This window comes from Buteo buteo, chromosome 3 (assembly GCF_964188355.1).
Source record: "Buteo buteo chromosome 3, bButBut1.hap1.1, whole genome shotgun sequence".
In the NCBI taxonomy this organism is placed as follows: domain Eukaryota; kingdom Metazoa; phylum Chordata; class Aves; order Accipitriformes; family Accipitridae; genus Buteo; species Buteo buteo.
In genome coordinates, this window is record NC_134173.1 from 22,023,839 (window position 1) to 22,040,495 (window position 16,657).

At 42.8% G+C, this 16,657-nt stretch overlaps 1 protein-coding gene across 22 annotated transcripts in view; it reads left to right on the plus strand.

Moving 5' to 3' along the window:
• Nucleotides 1-16,657, plus strand: part of EPB41L3 (erythrocyte membrane protein band 4.1 like 3) — a 141,125-nt gene that overhangs the window by 79,707 nt on the left and 44,761 nt on the right. For all 22 annotated transcript variants that reach the window (XM_075023046.1, XM_075023038.1, XM_075023039.1 and 19 more), the window contains exon 3: nucleotides 3,105-3,302. In XM_075023046.1, the coding sequence (XP_074879147.1) occupies nucleotides 3,249-3,302 (54 nt within the window). In that variant the 5' untranslated portion in view covers nucleotides 3,105-3,248. The remainder of the gene's footprint in view (nucleotides 1-3,104; nucleotides 3,303-16,657) is intronic.

A 16,657-nucleotide genomic window follows, 5' to 3' on the forward strand; every position in this document is an offset into this window, starting at 1 on the left:
CTTACTATCTTCCTGCCTTCCTATCTCATTGAAAATGAGCAAGAAGGCGTCACACAGGTTGGGCACTGACATTTCTGAGCAACTGTCATAAGTAGATGGGGTTCATATGTTGTGCAAGCTTGGTAATATTGCTTCACACTCCAGTGAGAAGCTGTGAAGTGTCAAAGGTCGTTACTGCTTAATCCTGTGACTCCAAAGGCTCGCTTCGAGAGGGGGGTCTACCTTCAGAAGGGCTTGAACATACTGTGTCATAGTAAGGTACAGTAATGTAGATAGACATCTTATGTTCAAAAACCACAAACCCTGAAGCAGCTTGTGGTGCACTCAAATTGAGTCCGTGACACTGAAAATACTGCAGAAATGCAGCACAGAGGTATCTTGGGGAAGAATTTAGGAGAAAATGCAACTATGCTTGCAGAGTTCAAAATAATTCACTGAGTACGTGGGTTTTTCACTGGCCTTTTTTTTTTTTTTTTTCCTCCCCTAGATACCAGGATGTCATGTTTCTTTAGGAAAAAGAGACTTAATACAGTCTGAAAGTACCTCAATGCCTGAACATGTCAGCATAGTTTGACGGATCTTCTCTAATAGTTCTTGGCATGTTTTGTTCTCTAGACAAACGAGAGAAAATCTTTTGTATTATTTTAACCTAGACACATTCCCCTGATCTTAATGTAGACAGGAACCTTAACAAAATAACCTCGATACCATTTAAAAAAAAATAATTATAAATAAGCACATTTCTGCTGTAGTCTCGAGTTACCAGGTGTCTTTGAAGGAAGATAATCACCAATCCGTAAGGATTCATAGAATGTTGTTGTAGGCTGAAGCTCCTTCTAAAATTTAAATGGCTGCTGGGTGCCCTTGTGGGCTTTTCTCTCAAGGAGCTTTCCTGTTTTCTTTAAAAAGATTAATTCCATGCCTCTGGGGTTTTTTTTGTTGGTTGCTTTTTCTTGGGGCAGCATGTTAACTTTCACATGGGAAATCTAATGAGCCACTGGCAATGAGAGTTTATTTCTTCCCCTTCTGCCACCTACACATGCGCATGTGCACTTTCCCTGGCAGATTTCTTTAACAAAACGCATGGAAATCATCAAAGAGTCCCTCTGCCCATCAGCAGCAACGCAGCTCTTCACAGAGGCCCTAGGAGGAGACATCTTCAGTCGTTTTTCTCTTGGTGCAGTAGGTTGAACCACTTGCCAGCTGGCCGCGGTTGTGGTAGAGGGGTAGCTGGCCTCAAGCCTTGCTGTGAGCCTGGGGGCGACTCTCCCCCTTCATCACAACTACAGTGAGCGTTAAGTGCTCAGCGAACGGCTAATCCACTGACATATGCTGTGCCTTCATCTCCTGCCAGCCTTCAAGGTATGTGAGGACCTTGAGATCCAGACACGGAGCTGGTGTCCAAGTGCCGGAAGGAGAAAGTCCTCCAGTGCTGGAGCTAGGTGGGGGAAGAGCCGGCTGGCGCTGGGCTGCTCCTGGGGAAGAACATCCACGACTCAGGGGATGAGGTGGATTTTGAAAGCAGCTTTTGTGTTGCTTTTTTGTCTAGCTAGCCCCACTTTCTTCTAGTCTCCCCACCCAGGGAAGCCCAGGAGACCTTAGCTGTGTCCTCTCTCTCAGGGAAAGGAGGAGCATGGGTCTTGCCTCACCTCTTTGCAGCTGCCTCTTTGCAGGTTGCTGGGGCTTTGGTAGGAGCTGACGCTGTTAGTAGCAGAGATGATTCCAAATTCCTCTTTTCCCCCATTCACCCAAAGGCAGAGGGCAAGCTTATGGCTTGTTTGTATGGAGTCTTTTGGGGAAAGGTCCCTGTTATTTAGTGGTATGTTGTTGTTGCTGGTTATAGGACACAAGGTTGTTCTAGTCTCAAAGCAGATTAAAGCCTTTGGATGAATTTGCTCCATTTTCATGAAGGTTTATTATATACAATGAATGGAAACAGACTTGGAGGATTAATTTACAATATATTTCCAGCAAAGCTTTTTGGTTATTACACTGAAATTGTTCAGAGCCAAAACAGGTTTGTTTTTTTTTTTAACTTGTAGTGAGATAACAGAAAGGTGTTATTTTTATCTTATTTTACATAAAATTTAGCTTAGCAATTACTGCAGTCCTGTTGAGGTTTTGTTTGGACACTATCAGGGGCATAACTGATGAGAAAGGTAATGACTGTGGCACAGTGCTGTTGCTAGGAAGGGTGAAATGCTGTAAAGCTGTTCTGCTTTAATCTAGTGCCATGGAGAGGACCAGGGGCTGGGCTGCATCACAGTAACTCTTCAAATGGTCTGACCCTCGGATAAACCCATGCAAAAGTAACCAAAGTTGTTTATTCTTGCCCCTTTTCCCTGCAGTATATTTGTCTTTCAAATAGCACCTGTTTCTTGCCAGCTTGAGGGACTTATTGGGCACCTGCAGAGAGCAAAATTCAGCCTCTCAAACTGTACTTACCATCTATTAGCCAGCCAGCTGCACATAAAAGTTGTTTGGCCCCTCAGTTCCATCCTGTTTGTTTAACCCTTTGCTCAGGCACTTGGGGAGCCTTTCACTCTCCCAGGCATGTCGGCATCCCCCTGCGAATTCATACTGTCACGGTGGATCTGTGCCCTTATTCAGGGGACTGTTTTCTCACTGACAGCAAAATTAATGCAAACCTGATGGTCTTTTCCTGTTCCATGTGACACCACGGAAGCATCATATGATTTAATAGGTACAGGGCTTAAAAGTAATATCAACAAACTGTAGGAATATCTGTTCATCACAATGTTTACCAATTACTCAGCATTTCCAACAGACCAAAAAAACAGGTCTAAGAAGTCCAAGAGGGATTTTGTACCTATGGAAAAAGTAGAAGCCTAAAGTATGTTCATGCATGCCCCTCCTCCACAGGTACTCTGTACCTTTTGAAGTGAGAAGAGAGGGCTGGGAGGAACATGGCCAATATGGGAAATCTTTTCAATAGGTAAGGAAGACTCTGTCCTGCATCAGGGGCTTTCTCATACAAGCCCCACACTAGGGTCACTTAAATGCTTGGGTGTAGGGTGCATAGTGTTTTGCATGGCGTGATTGGTTCATCTCCCTTCAAAAAGTATCTTTCTTTCTCTTTATAGCCCACAGACAAAGAACAGGAGTTTGCTGCTGCGAGTGCAAAACAGCTGGAATACCAGCAGCTAGAGGACGACAAGCTCTCTCAAAAATCATCATCTAGCAAACTTTCCAAGTCTCCTCTAAAGATCGTCAAGAAACCGAAAAATATGCAGTGTAAAGTGACACTCCTGGATGGATCAGAATATGCCTGTGAAGTAGAGGTAAATTGCTTTTTGTCTTGTTTTTTGCATCCTGTCTGGAGGAAAATGGTTGAAATTAGATTCGTAATTTAAGCAAAAGAATGAATGGCCTGATATTTCACCAATGCCAAGCATAGAGATGCTTCCATTGTTTTCTCTGGAGGTTAAAGGTGTTGCACAGATTTGAGCTGGATGAGGGATTGTGAGCAGTCCCTGGAACAGCCGGAGATTTTGGATTAATTTTATGTCAGCACATGCCACAATAGAATGCAGAAAATAAATTATGGGCAGCAAGGCCCATAAACAAAGAAGGATTTGATCCCATAGGGCTTCTCTTTTCCTTGGTACTCTGCTGAGTCGAGACTCGTATTGAGTCACTGTCCAAACAGTAATTCTGACCCTTGTGAGATTAGCGGGGCCATGAGAGACACCCAGAGGAGGCAGGGGAAATGTCAGGAGCAAGTAGCAGTGATAGTGGTGAGTTTTGTGAGCTTCTCCACGATGTCTGTGAATCATAGCTGGATCTGAATGTTACTGGCAGAAAGTTGCTGGTGGTTTTCTGTAAGAAAACTTGCCTTCCCTGCCAGGAGCCTACTTTTAGGAGGGACAATCTTTGCTGCACTGTCACTTAGGAACCGGTCTGTGCCTGTGGGCAGAGCCATGCTAAGAAGTTGCCTTGCCTTCAACTCTGGAAGGCCATGGAGAAGCAGGGCATGAGTGAATTCAGCATCTCAGAGTGGACCCGTTTCTCAATTCAGCCTTTCCAGCCATGTCACTGAGGTGGTCTTTGGGCAGTGGACCAGCCTGTCCTGAGCCTGCTTTAGGTCAGGAGGCCGCAAGCAGCGGCCAGGAGGGAAAGGATGTGTGTTGGAGGGCTCGGCAAAGCCAGTCCTCCCTCAGGCAACCACAGGATGCGGCGGCGAAGAAAAGCCACCTGGGGAGGACAGAAGAGTATAAAGGTAGAGGTGGGATAGTCTGCAGGCTTGAAAGAGGAACCCGCAAGAACATGAAGAAGGAGAGAGGGCGGAGGAAAGCAGTATCTGACTGGGAGCCAAATCCTGTTGTCTTCACAGTCAGATTGCACTCGGCCCTTGCATCCTCCAGCCACTCTTGTTTTAAGCCCTCTGGAGAGTGGCAGGTGAGGAGGACCTTTATGATGTTTATTTAACCACGGCTTTACAGTTTGGGCCAAATTTTTCTATGCTAACACAGGAGCTGTGATTTTATTACTCTTACAGCAACTTAGCAGTCATGCTGTCAAGTATCTTTTAGTTTCACTGGCCAAGCCTGTGTTGTTTCCTTCAGACTAGCAATAGCTATCTGGCCACATACTTTGTGACTATTAAATTGTCATTTCTTGACCTGCGGCCCCAGTTTTGTCTGTCAAGAATAGCGTGTAAACCATGAAGCTGGAAGAATGACTAATACTGGCTTTGATGGAAAGAGTCAAGCTCATTTCAGCTTTTGCCACTTGGCTGTAAAATGTGAGTCACTTTTTGCGATTCAGTCAAGGAAATTTTACCAAATAGGATTTCTATGGAAATCTTGTCTAGCAGACTGAACTTTATAAGAATATAAGATGGAGCAGAAGGGGTGACTTGTTATGTTAGATTTCCACTTATGCAAAAAAATGCTGTGAATAATACTTTTAGGAAGTTTCACTTTTTCACTAAACTTTGACTCTGTTGAAGTGTCAAATTGCTAGCATATAAAAACCATCATGTTTTATTGCTCATCAGATTTCTCCACTTTGCAAGTTCTGAATAGCTCTTGAAAAATGTCCAATATAAATTTTGTATGCATTTTTTCTACTTACACTGCTGAAATATTTTGAAGTTGTCTCGACTGTCATCAATAATCACTTTATCTGCTTCTAAGATGGTTAGACTTACTAGGCAGAATGTAATATTGATGAGAATAGAGCTTCTAAAAGGATGAATCCTCAAATGACAAAGCTATGACAATGAGCAGACAATAGGGTGCATTGAAACAGAAGTTAGTTGGGAGGCACAAATATTTCAGGGAACAGTTTAGAAGGCACAAATATTTCAGGGAACAAGTGCAGCTGGGGTGATGCATGCATTTACATACCTTAAATGGACAATCCAGACTTTGCATCCTTCCTAAGTGGTATTGTCAGCATACTGTGTGCATTGAGGATGCAACTGCAGGTACCTCTCTGGCACAGCCCACTCTGGCCCATGGGAACACTTGGTAGATCCCTAGGGGAGTCCACTTTCCAAGTGCATAAAGTTCAGCTACAGCAAAAGGATGCTGTGTCCAGTCAAGAGAAATTTTGTGACTTTCACTGTGCTTTTTCTCCCAGGGAGAAAAAGTATATACAAAGGGAGTTAGTAGGGCAGGGACACTGAGGGTCTGTCTCAGGAGACATCTCAGGAAACCATGTAGGAGGCTGAAGGTGAAGTTCTGCTATGGTAATTTTGCATAACTACAAAGTTCTGTGTCTGTTTCACAGAAGCTCAGTGCTGCAGCGTAAGAAATAATCTGTCACATTTCAGAAAAATGCTATCACATTTTAAGGATCACCCTCAAGTGAACTTACTGTATCCCTTTAAACTGGGGGGGGGAATATATATATATATATAAAAATAAAGTATACTGAAAGACCTAACAAATTATGGAGGTCAGTAAATTCCCCAAGATTAATTCCTGAAGAGAAGGGGGAGAGAGGAGGACAACACATGGCTATCAAATATTTAATATTTTCATTCCTTGTGTTTAACCCACCTGAATGCATCTTTCAGTGTGGATGGTAGCCCCGGGTAGGGATGTGACAGTTGGTGGATGTGAGTCAGAAATGTCATCCTATGTTGTTAGCTCCTGTCTTCCAGCTCTGTCTGTGTGTCATGCTTCTACCCACTGAAGGCTACAAAGCAGTGTGATCTAGAAGGACCATAAACTTAGAAACCTAATTCTGAGCTAGAATAATAGCTCTGTCAGTGAATGTTTTGGACATGGGCCAGATATTTATCCCTCTAGAATTGCATTCCCTAGTCTGGGAGCTGGGGATCATTATAGAATCCATCAGTTACTCTATAGAGTGCTTTGCAAATGACAAATGCTTTTATATATGTTAAATATTAATATAATTTAAAGGATCTTATTGCTCTCAAGTAGAGCACAACCTACAGCTTATCAATTATGTGTTCATCCAGTTAATGACCTGACAGCTGAAATTGCATGTAGTCACAGACTGAGATGCTTCTGAGGCAGGTTTGCTTAATCCATTATCCCCTTGGTGTCCTTTGTTTCAAAAGCCCCTCTTTCTTATTCCATATTTAATGTTGAATGTCTTCACTACCTGCTGCTTTATCTTTCAGTCTCTCTCACGTTCAGTACTTTGCATTTGCGACACCAGGAGTTTTTCATATTGTGTGAGATATATCTACACGGGAAAATGTGGTGAAGGTAACCTCAAAGCTGAGGTTAACAGTGGTTCATCTAATGTGGTATCCATTCAGTGAAAGAAGCTTAAGCAAATGCCAGGTAAAAGCTTTCTCCTGAGGCCCCACGGTGTTACTGCCTGTGTGGTGTATCCATCCTGACCCAGAAAGTCTTTCATGCAGTAAGACGTCACAAGCCAAAACCAGGTTAAGTAGGTAACCCAACCTGTTCATTCATCCTCCTCCAAAACCATAAACCAGAAGCATTACCATCTGTACCCCCACTGCCTCTCTCATCTGGGAGCCTACAGATGGTAGCGGCAGGCTTATCTAACAAGGGTGTTCCCTTTCAGAGGTGGGATGGCCACCTAATGGTGCTTTGTCTGTCCAGGGACAGCTGTTGGCTTTTGGAGCAGAAGTATTTGCTGAATGCTGACATTGTCCCTGGTACTTTGTCAAAGAAAAACAGCCTCAGGGTGGCTACGTGGTTCTCCCATGTCATGAAGAAGCTGGAGGTTTCTAATGGGTGCTCAGTCACAGGAGTCAACACAGCCTGCTCAGAGGGATACTGAGCAGTGATTTCCACCTAGATGTCCATCCCTGCTGGAAGTGGTTCTCCTTGTGCTCATCATTGCACTCTCCCAGCCAGCACTGGGATCAGAAATACTCTGTCAAAAGCTGCCAAGCCCACAGTTGGGGCGAAAACTGTACTGCAGAGAGGGTGCTGCAGACTTCTCTTTTAAGTGAGCTCTGACCTACGCTTTGCATTTCTTGGTTTGGAGAACCAAAGATAAAGCAAGATCCAAGAGTGCAAATTGATTTCAGATAACCTTAAAAAAAGACAGTGAACACACTAGTTCAGGTTTTTCCTAAGATACAAGAAAACGAGCAGAAGTAACTTATTTCTGGGTTCTTCCCACTTTAAGTAGGGGTTTTCAAGTGCTGTAGTACATTTATGCTATTTCTAGGATTTTATTTTCTTCCTCTTCCCTCTCTGCCCCATCTCAATTTTCTGTTATCAAGACTACTGCATTTTAATTAAAAGATGCAAGTGGAACCAGCTGTCATCTTCTCCCTTATATGCAGCCTAATTTGAAATGTCTTTCTAAAACAGGTTAGAATTTGCCTTCATCGTTTCTGCTCTAAACATATACATGCTATTAATTGCAAAGTGAGATCAGAAAACTATAACATTTCATTTTTCAAAGGCTTAGCTGTCTGAGCCCATTGGTAATTTATACTCTTTCTTGGTTCCTCCATGGCTCTGACTTTGTTATTGTGCCGGACACCAGTAAATGAAAACAAATGTTTCCATGGCAGCCTGTCTGTGGCATCTCTGCAGGCCTACATCAAACAGTGAGTTGCTGTAGGATTCACATAGGCTGCAGAGCACATGCTGACGTCTGGGAAAGCATTACTGGTATCCCCTCTTCTTGGTGGGTGGTGGTCAACTGAGGTAGGAGGGGACTGGTAAAAATACACTGATTTGGGACTTTTTTCCCCTCCACTTTTTCTCAGTCATGCTGCCGCTGGGACCTGGGCAGTAGTTGGGTGTCCCATGCTGTAGCTGCTGCTACACCTTTGTATTGAACCTCTGGTGACTTTCTCCCTGATGGAGAGCCCATTTCCTTAATGGGTTTCTCTGCGTCCTCAGGTGACTTCAGAATAGCATACTTGAGTTGCAATGGTGAGAAGTTTTAGTTCCAGATATGTAAAACCAATGTTTATAACATGGACAGAGGCAGACTGGAGTGAACAGGTCCCTTTCTGCCCTACACAAGTATGTGCTGAAACCCCTTTTTGGAGGCAAAATGGGCATGAAATAAATGGATTCTCAAACAGGATGGAGTATTGTATTTCACATGAATTTTTATTTTTCCTGTTAAAAAGTAGAGAGTACATGGATGCTTCTTTAAAAAATAAGTCATTAAAGGTGGTCTTAGGACAGGCTTTGAAGAATAGAGAACAAGCAGACTTATTTCTGCTCTGCCGCCACTGCCAGAAATGAAAGACAGCGGTGGCTGACTTCAGTGCTGCATGTGTTTCTTCTCCTGGCTTGCAAGACTACCTCTGGAAGAAAAACCCTTCTGTGCTTCTGTATGGCAGTGGGGGACCGCATGGCCCCGTTGTCCCCATCCTCATGCAGCATCCGAGCAAACCTTTGCCCTGGAGGCATCTCAATGTGGACCTGCACACTGCTTTTGCATGGGGAGTTTAATAACATTGAATTTCTCATCCATTTTGAGGTAGGCTTTAAGGTCAAGAAGGAAACCTCTGTAATAAGATGCACTCTGGTTTCTGAAGGATACAGTTTCAGTTACCCCCTGCACATTTTAATTGTTTAATGGATTCCACATAGTCTCTTGCAAATGGCTTTACATGTGAAACTGATTACTGAATGCAAGAGGGAGTTTTTTTAATAAATCTTTTCCTTTTGACCTACTCGTTGCTTACATTTCAGTTAATTTAATATGAAGAGCTTTGTTTTAGGTTTTTGTTCCTTCCCTGGGATGTGTTTCAGTAAATGTGACTGGGTTGAGATGCATCATCGTTGTTACACAGAATGTTTTCTGTCCCCAGACCCGCTAATTAGGGCTGACGTAGATTAGCCAGGGGATTCAGTTAAGGTCTATGTTACCTGACACATGTCAGTAGGAGTCTGAGTATTGCCTGAATATGTTCCAGCTGAATAGAGTTAATACAAAACTCTTCTGGCTTGCTTTTTCCAAATACTGTAGGCAGCTTTTTATGAGTTAAAATACTTGTCAATTCAAAAAACATAACGGTCTGGAAATCAATACCAATGTTGTCCAGCTCATAGTAATCAAGTGTAAGGCTGAGCAGAAAGAGGTTTTTTGCTTCAGTTTGGTAATTGAAAGAAAAATAAAAATGTTTGGGCTACCTTTTAGTGATGATGATGATGATGATTATTCCACTGAGGCTAAAGAAATCTAAATTAAAAAAAGTCACTTCAGATTGAGCCAAGCCTTTTGGAAATACAACAAGGCGGAGAGAGGATGCTGGTGTGGCACTTGTGGAGCTGGAGCATTTCCTCCTTGCCAGGAGAGGCTCACCTCCCCCAGCTTTCCTGCAGCTCCTCACAGCTGGGAATGTCTGGGCTGCATGGTATTCAGGGAAAAGGTCTCTTATAACCTTGGTAGGAAAACACACCTAAGCAATTAGACAGCTGAGGTCTCTTGTATTTCCTCCAGTTAATATGCAAGTATTTTACAGAGACTGAAGAAGAACCAAGAATGAAAACCAAGTCACTCCTTCGGATGTTGTACTGAGTAAACAGCACATTGGGCTTTAAATTCCACCTTTTGGCACGGGAGAGGGCTTGTTCACAATCAAAATGAATGCAAAAAGTTTAAAATAACAAACAAAAAAAATTTGTATGTGTCCTCTCCACATACATTTTTTGCATTTAGTTCTCTTATCTCTTGCCTTTTGTTAATAGTTTCTGAAAGTGATTTGGGCAGTGAATGATGGGTTTAGCAGACAAAAATCTTCCTTTTGATACTTCGGAGGTGCCAGCCATTTTTCATAATGGTGAAAATGATTGAGAGGGGTCAACCTACATTGACAAATACTTTCAGCTGCCCTGAAATTGCATTTTCTAGGGAACAAATGATTAGCTGAAGACTTCTTAGTGAAATGTTGCCTCTGGTTCCCTCCCCTGCTGTGCACCAGTGGGACACAAGCCAGGCAACAGGAGCTTGTTCTCCATCTGGTGAAGTTTTAAAAAATTGTTTGGTCACGCACGCTCAAACCCAGGTACTGCAAGGCTCATTGCTGCTTAACCAGTTTGCAAGCGCCCAGGAGGGGATGATCTTTTACTTTCCTTTTACCCCAGACAGATAGAGGTCCTTTGGCTCCAGGGGTCCTGTCCTTGTCACTGTCCTTGCTGATGGCCCCACCAGGGTCAGACTGCGTCAAGCCCTCCACGTTTATTTTCTCCAGGCTCGTCTTTCTGTGCTATGGTTTCTGTGCAGTTTGTTTATTTTTTTCACTCCAGCCTGGCAATGTAGGTCAGGGAGAGCTCTGTGGCTTTTAAACTCATATGGCAAGATTACTCTGTAAATCGGACTATGTCGACAGTAGAGCTTTTTCAACTGAAAATAAACAAAATGTTTATGGTTGATTTTTGCTGATATATGCCGATAACTATTTATGTTACAGGTAGCAGTTGGTTCCCCCTTTCTGTGTTGATGCTAGGCTTGTGCATCGTTAGCAGTTACACAGGAGAGATGAGTGTTTGCTGAGGTCATCCAAGTATAGGTAGAATAAGGAAAATATTTATAACCCGCACTGGAAAGCTTCAACTGCTGTATTGAATCCCAAGAGACCCACTTGAGTTACTGCAGAGTAACTCTTGCAGGAGGTGGTAGGGCAATCAGGAGGCATTAAGCCAATGGATCAACTGCACGTCTAGTTAAAATCCAAGCCCAAACAATCTGTGTTCTCAAGAAAGCTGAGCAAGGGGGCTACTTTCTCTGTTGAAAAGCCTCCAAAATCGTGGAATAAGGTTTATTATTTTAGGTTAGGATTTAGCAAATGTGTGAGACTAATCAGTGTGCTGAGAATTGGACTGCTGTTTGAGAAATAGTATCCACTATTTTTTTTTTCCTTTATCAGAGGGTAGTGCTTGTGAGCTGTTACCAGATCTCAGTTTTTACAGTATGAATTCTGTTGATGCACTTGGGATGCCAAAGCATTTGCTAATCATCACGTTTGACAGGTATTTCTGTAGCCGTTGTGCACATGCAGCCGTGGCTGTTACGCTTCCATGTATAAAGACATGATCCAGAGTATTTATTATTTATCGGGTGCCCCCTTTTGCTGCTTTGCATTGCCATGAACAAAGTGCCCGCTTTTTTCCTAAGCATGCATACTGTGTAACACGCGTGTCGGTACGCTTAGAGCTCACATGATGCAAGCGCTGGTGTGATCTCTGCTGCTGATGTAGAAGGCAAAAACCCTAATTTGGTTTGATGCCAGAATCGGGAATAGGTCACCAATCTTCTTACTGGGATTTAGCAGTCCTCTGGGTTTTTTTAGATTAGTGCTGGCTTTTTAGGATTGCAAGCTCAAACGGCATTAAAGAAGGTTGCCCCGATAAAAACTATGTCATGTTATACAATGTCATTGACGCTTGCTGCAGGTATGTAACTGTAGCATAGACAGTGTTACATACTTATCTAAATGCTTGTATTAAATACTTAGGAGATAGGTGTCAGAAAAGGTTATTTTCAGGAATGGTAATATATTTCAGTGTGCTATATTACCATAAATATTATCAATAAGCTGATACACTGTATTACTACCATGATAGGAGAAAAAAAAAATTATCAGTCGTCACTGTATGTCAAAACACCTTCTAGGCTACTAGAAGTTTTCTTACGTGGCATTCATTTCTATGTGCAGAGCAATTTGGGATAGAGTTCTAAATTAAAAAGCAGAGATAGGCAAAACACTGTTGCAGTTTTTATTTCAAAATGTTAGAATATATTAGTCATGTACTGGGATGTATATGCAGGTTCACACATAAAAAAGTTAATAAAGAAATAGAACATTTGGAGAGGTTGTATTGCCGTGCAGCTTTCAGGAAAAGCATTTCCTTATATGAAATATACTTACATTGAAAAAAGAAGTTGTTTTAACACAGCTTTCTGAAATTGCCTAGTTCTTAGTTCTCCCCGCATTTGACTAAATTGTTTTTTCAGTAGATTGTGTTTGGAATTGTGACCTGGGACATTTCCAAATGCAGTTTACCATTGAAGTATGTAAAAGATTAAATGGTACTTCCTTTTGAGAACCAAAAAATGAATGTGTTTTGCTTTGAACCTTTTCTTTTCATTGCCTGTAGGGTTTTTTTGCCACCTGAAAAGCTGGCAGAAAGGTCTTGTTCAGTATCTCCTACACATGCTGGTGAACTGCTTACAAAGTGTATGAGAGTATTATGTCCATCCAAGGGATACGTGCATCCTCATAGAAGTTCATTTGTAATACTCTGCATGTGCCAAACCCAAGATTTTTCCCTAAGAAACATAAAATAGTTGGATTAAAAAGACCAGATTAGTTAATTTCTTTTATCTTTAAACTTTTCTACGTTTGTCTGTGTGGGAGAGGGGAGTGGGGTATTCGTTGTTAGCTTTGTCACTCTGTATATCTTACTGCTGTCTTTGGTGTACAATGTTGTACTGGTAACTTCAGCAAAGTTTTTGTTGCATAACAGAAGCGACTTTCTTTAAAATGTTTTCTATAATGCCTAGAACACCACTCTCAACACACTGAACTTCCAGATGAACTAAATGTTGATGTTTCTGGAACTGCCAGTGCCATTTTCAGCAAGCACAGCAGGGGATATGTAGAGGCCTAAATTTCAGTGGTTGAGTCATGTTAGGCTTTTAAAAGCTCTCATCCTGCAAGTTATACTTGCTGATTTTCTGCCAATTAACACTCCGGGAAAGATTCTTCATCCTATTCTTCCTCCTGGATGCTCCCTACTTAGCTTCCTGCTGGGGACTTTAGTTGCGAAATGGTAGATTTGAAGAAATTCAGGGTTTCTCTTCTCTTCTGTCACCTTTCTCCTTCATCTTCTTTTCCCCATGCAGAAAAACTGTGGGGAAGTGTAAACAGCACAAGAGCAAATCCTTTGAAAATGCAAATTACAAATGTGTAGAAGTGAAATGAAGTTAAACTTCTTTGGAATGACTTCTTCCATTTATCTTCCTTGGGAAAAATAAACTTTATGCTATTTTTTTTTTTCATGTTCTAATCAAGATTTGTTCAGAAAACAGATTCTCCCTATCTGGAAATTTTCTGGCCTGACGTGCAGTGATTAGCTTCTAGAATTTCTCAGTTCAGCCCTTCATATCTTGACCAGCTCAAATTCTTTCAGAAAAAACACAGGAAATGTCATAGTATATAGATTTTTATTTCATTCATAGATAAAAAAGCGTTCCTTACCAGAATGACTGCGTGAGTTTAGGACCTCTGATTGACTCTCCATAGGTGAAGAGGTGCTGTGATGTGGTCACCAACTCCTCTGCATTTGGAACCACACTGAACATTACTTATAAATTTGTATATGTTTGTGTATGCACATATTATGTGCATTAAACTATGTACATATTTGCCTATGCGTATTAAATTATGATATTTATGTGACATTCAGATCCCTCCCCCGGAAATGAGGTTCTCAATACAAAAGTGATCTTGGAAGCTTGCATACACTTGATCATTTCAGCTTGTGAGTAATAACTATTTGCTCAAGTAATGTTTTTTTTCTAGGATTGGGCCAATTTTTGTCTAAGTTGGGTAATTCATGAGGGAAGAATGAGAAAGTGTGTTGTCAGGAGGCTGGAATTCAGCGACTCAGACTCAGCTGGGGGAATTTGTGGGAAGAGAGTGCTCACTGTGGCAAGTACAAAGTATTCCTGACAACCAGTTAATCATTTACACTTGTTAGTGTTGCAAGAATAATTGCAGAAGCTGCAAGATGGGGAGGGAGAAACTTCCCTTTGTGTATGCTAGCTCTTCGTTGCCATATACATTTTAACTTCTATGGGTGTTTCCCTTGCGTTTGCGTGGAGGAGACCACCATGTGGACCATGCAGTGCAGAGACCAAAGTGTTGACCAAAGTAACTTGAAAATGCAATTTAAATTGAAACAGTAAAGTGAGATAAAATCAGTGGTCTGGACACAATTGGAATCTTTTTCATCATGCACATGGCAAATGAAAAAATTAGCTAATACTTCCCCACCAGAAAGAATGGGGGGAAAGGAAGAGGTTAGTACAGCTGCGTGCCAAAATATGTTACAGCATGTAAGGCTAGAGCCAGCCCACACATTTATACAGTGCCATTGTTAAGATCCATTGGAAAGTGCAAATGCTAATTAGGAATGTGAACCAGATAACCTCAACATCAGTTAAAGTCCAATTATTCCTACCGGGATTTCATGTTACTAATCTGTTTGTCCTTCTTCCAGCGGTCATGCCCAACTAGAGTTATTACAGTAATTGTAGAGAGTTTTAACGCCAGGCTAGTGCTAGTGTGGCGTTGCTTGCTGGCAGCTTGACAGCTTTTCCGAGGAAAGTGGCAGTGTTGTGTTTGCATATTTATTTGTGCAGAAAGATATGTGCAAACTCTTTCCATTTAAAATCCAGGTCCACAGCTGTGATACTTGTTCATCTTGCTGTGCTCCTTGACTGAACAGAAAGGGAGGTGAAGTTTCAGTTCATTGGGGTGCCCTGACCTTGCAGTTACTGCGCAGTGGAGATGATGGTCATCGCTGGCAAAAAGGAATCCCGTTACAGCTGTTTGGCTGTGGGACTCTTTCCCTCTTTGGCTTTTCCCTTGCCTGTAAAATTTGATCTGAATGTGATTTCTTGTAATTGCTTTCGAACAGGGGGGGCCATACCTGCATGCTGCAGACAGCCCTTGCTCAGCGTTTTGCGTCCACATGAGACTGCAGCATCAGATGCAAAAATAGCACTGCTCCAAAATGCGACACTTTGGAGGCTGTAATAGCTTTCATTTCTAGCTGAGAGGGCTGTTTTCTGCTCTTCAGCTCCTCATCCTAGTTCCCTGTCAGTGAGAGGAAGGTAATCTGCTCATGAGTAAAAATAGAGTATGAGAGTATGCTAACACTCTACACTTTAATCAGGTACCCGACAATTAACCCCTTAGCACCTGAGGAGGTGCAGGGAGAGCCCAGTATGACAGCTGTGCTGGTTGGAAGGACTGGCGAGGCCCCTGATTTGAGCAGGATGATGGCCAGCACTGGGTCAGACCAGCTGTGGCATTGCCTGGCCAATGTCTTGAAACCCTCTGAGAACAGAGGCTCCTCGGCCTTGCGGCATTGCCCCTCCAGGGAGAAATCTGTCAGGCAAAGGGTTGGATTTGGTCTGGAAGAAGCTGGAGTGGTCACAGGTTCTCAGCCCAGACACCTCTGCTGGAATAAAGCTAGGAAAGATGGCTGGTCTGGTAGGTTGGAGGTGACCCAGCAAGTGAAGGTGTGTGGTTCAGGGTGAGAGTGCATCAGAAGAGAGGCTCAGCCAGCATCACCAAGGTGGGTGCCAAAATGCCCTGCAGGAAGGTTGCAAATGGTCTCATTTCAGGGGCAGGGCAGGACTGCCAAACGTGGAGCCACAGCAGCTTGAAGGAAACATTTCTGAAAGATGGTGCCTCCCGGCATGGGACAGCCAAGCCTACACTCTTGCACAGAAGCAAAATTTGTCTCTTGGAGGTGGCAGTTCTGGATCCTGATAAACTTTCCTCTGGCACAACTAGTTTCTGGTTTGGGAAGTACTGTCCAGCACATAACATTTGAAATCTTCCTGATCTCTTCCCTATATCTCACTAAATAGCAAAGAGGGTTCCTGGAGACTTCCTAGCATGTGCAGACAAGGAAGTTGTAGTCACGTCTTTACATTAAATTGCTTGTTGCTCATTTCCCATGTAATTTTCCTCGTTGCTTGTGACAGTACAGTAACATATGGGTTTGGTAGCTTGATTGCTGCAATACAGGCTTTATTATTATCTGAGGGTCCTGATGGACAACAAGGTGAACAAGAGTCAACGATGTCCCCTGGCAGCACAGAAGGCCAGTGCCCTCCTGGGTAGTGTTGCCAGCAGGTCAAGGGAGGTGATCCTTCCCCTCTACTCAGCTCCTGGATTGCTGGGTCCAGTTCTGGGCTCCCCAGTACAACGGAGACATGAACACACTGGAGAGAGTCCAGCAAAGGGCCACAAAGATAATGAAGGGCCTGGAGCATCTCTTTTATGACGAAAGCTGAGAGCTGGGACTGTTCAGCCTAGAGAAGAGAAGGCTCAGGGGGATCGTATGAATATGTATCCGTATCTGATGGGAGGAGTAAAGAAGACAGGGCTGGACTGTGCTCAGTGGTAGCCACTTGCCAGGACAAGAGGCAAGGGGTGCAAAGTGAAATATAGGAATTGCCA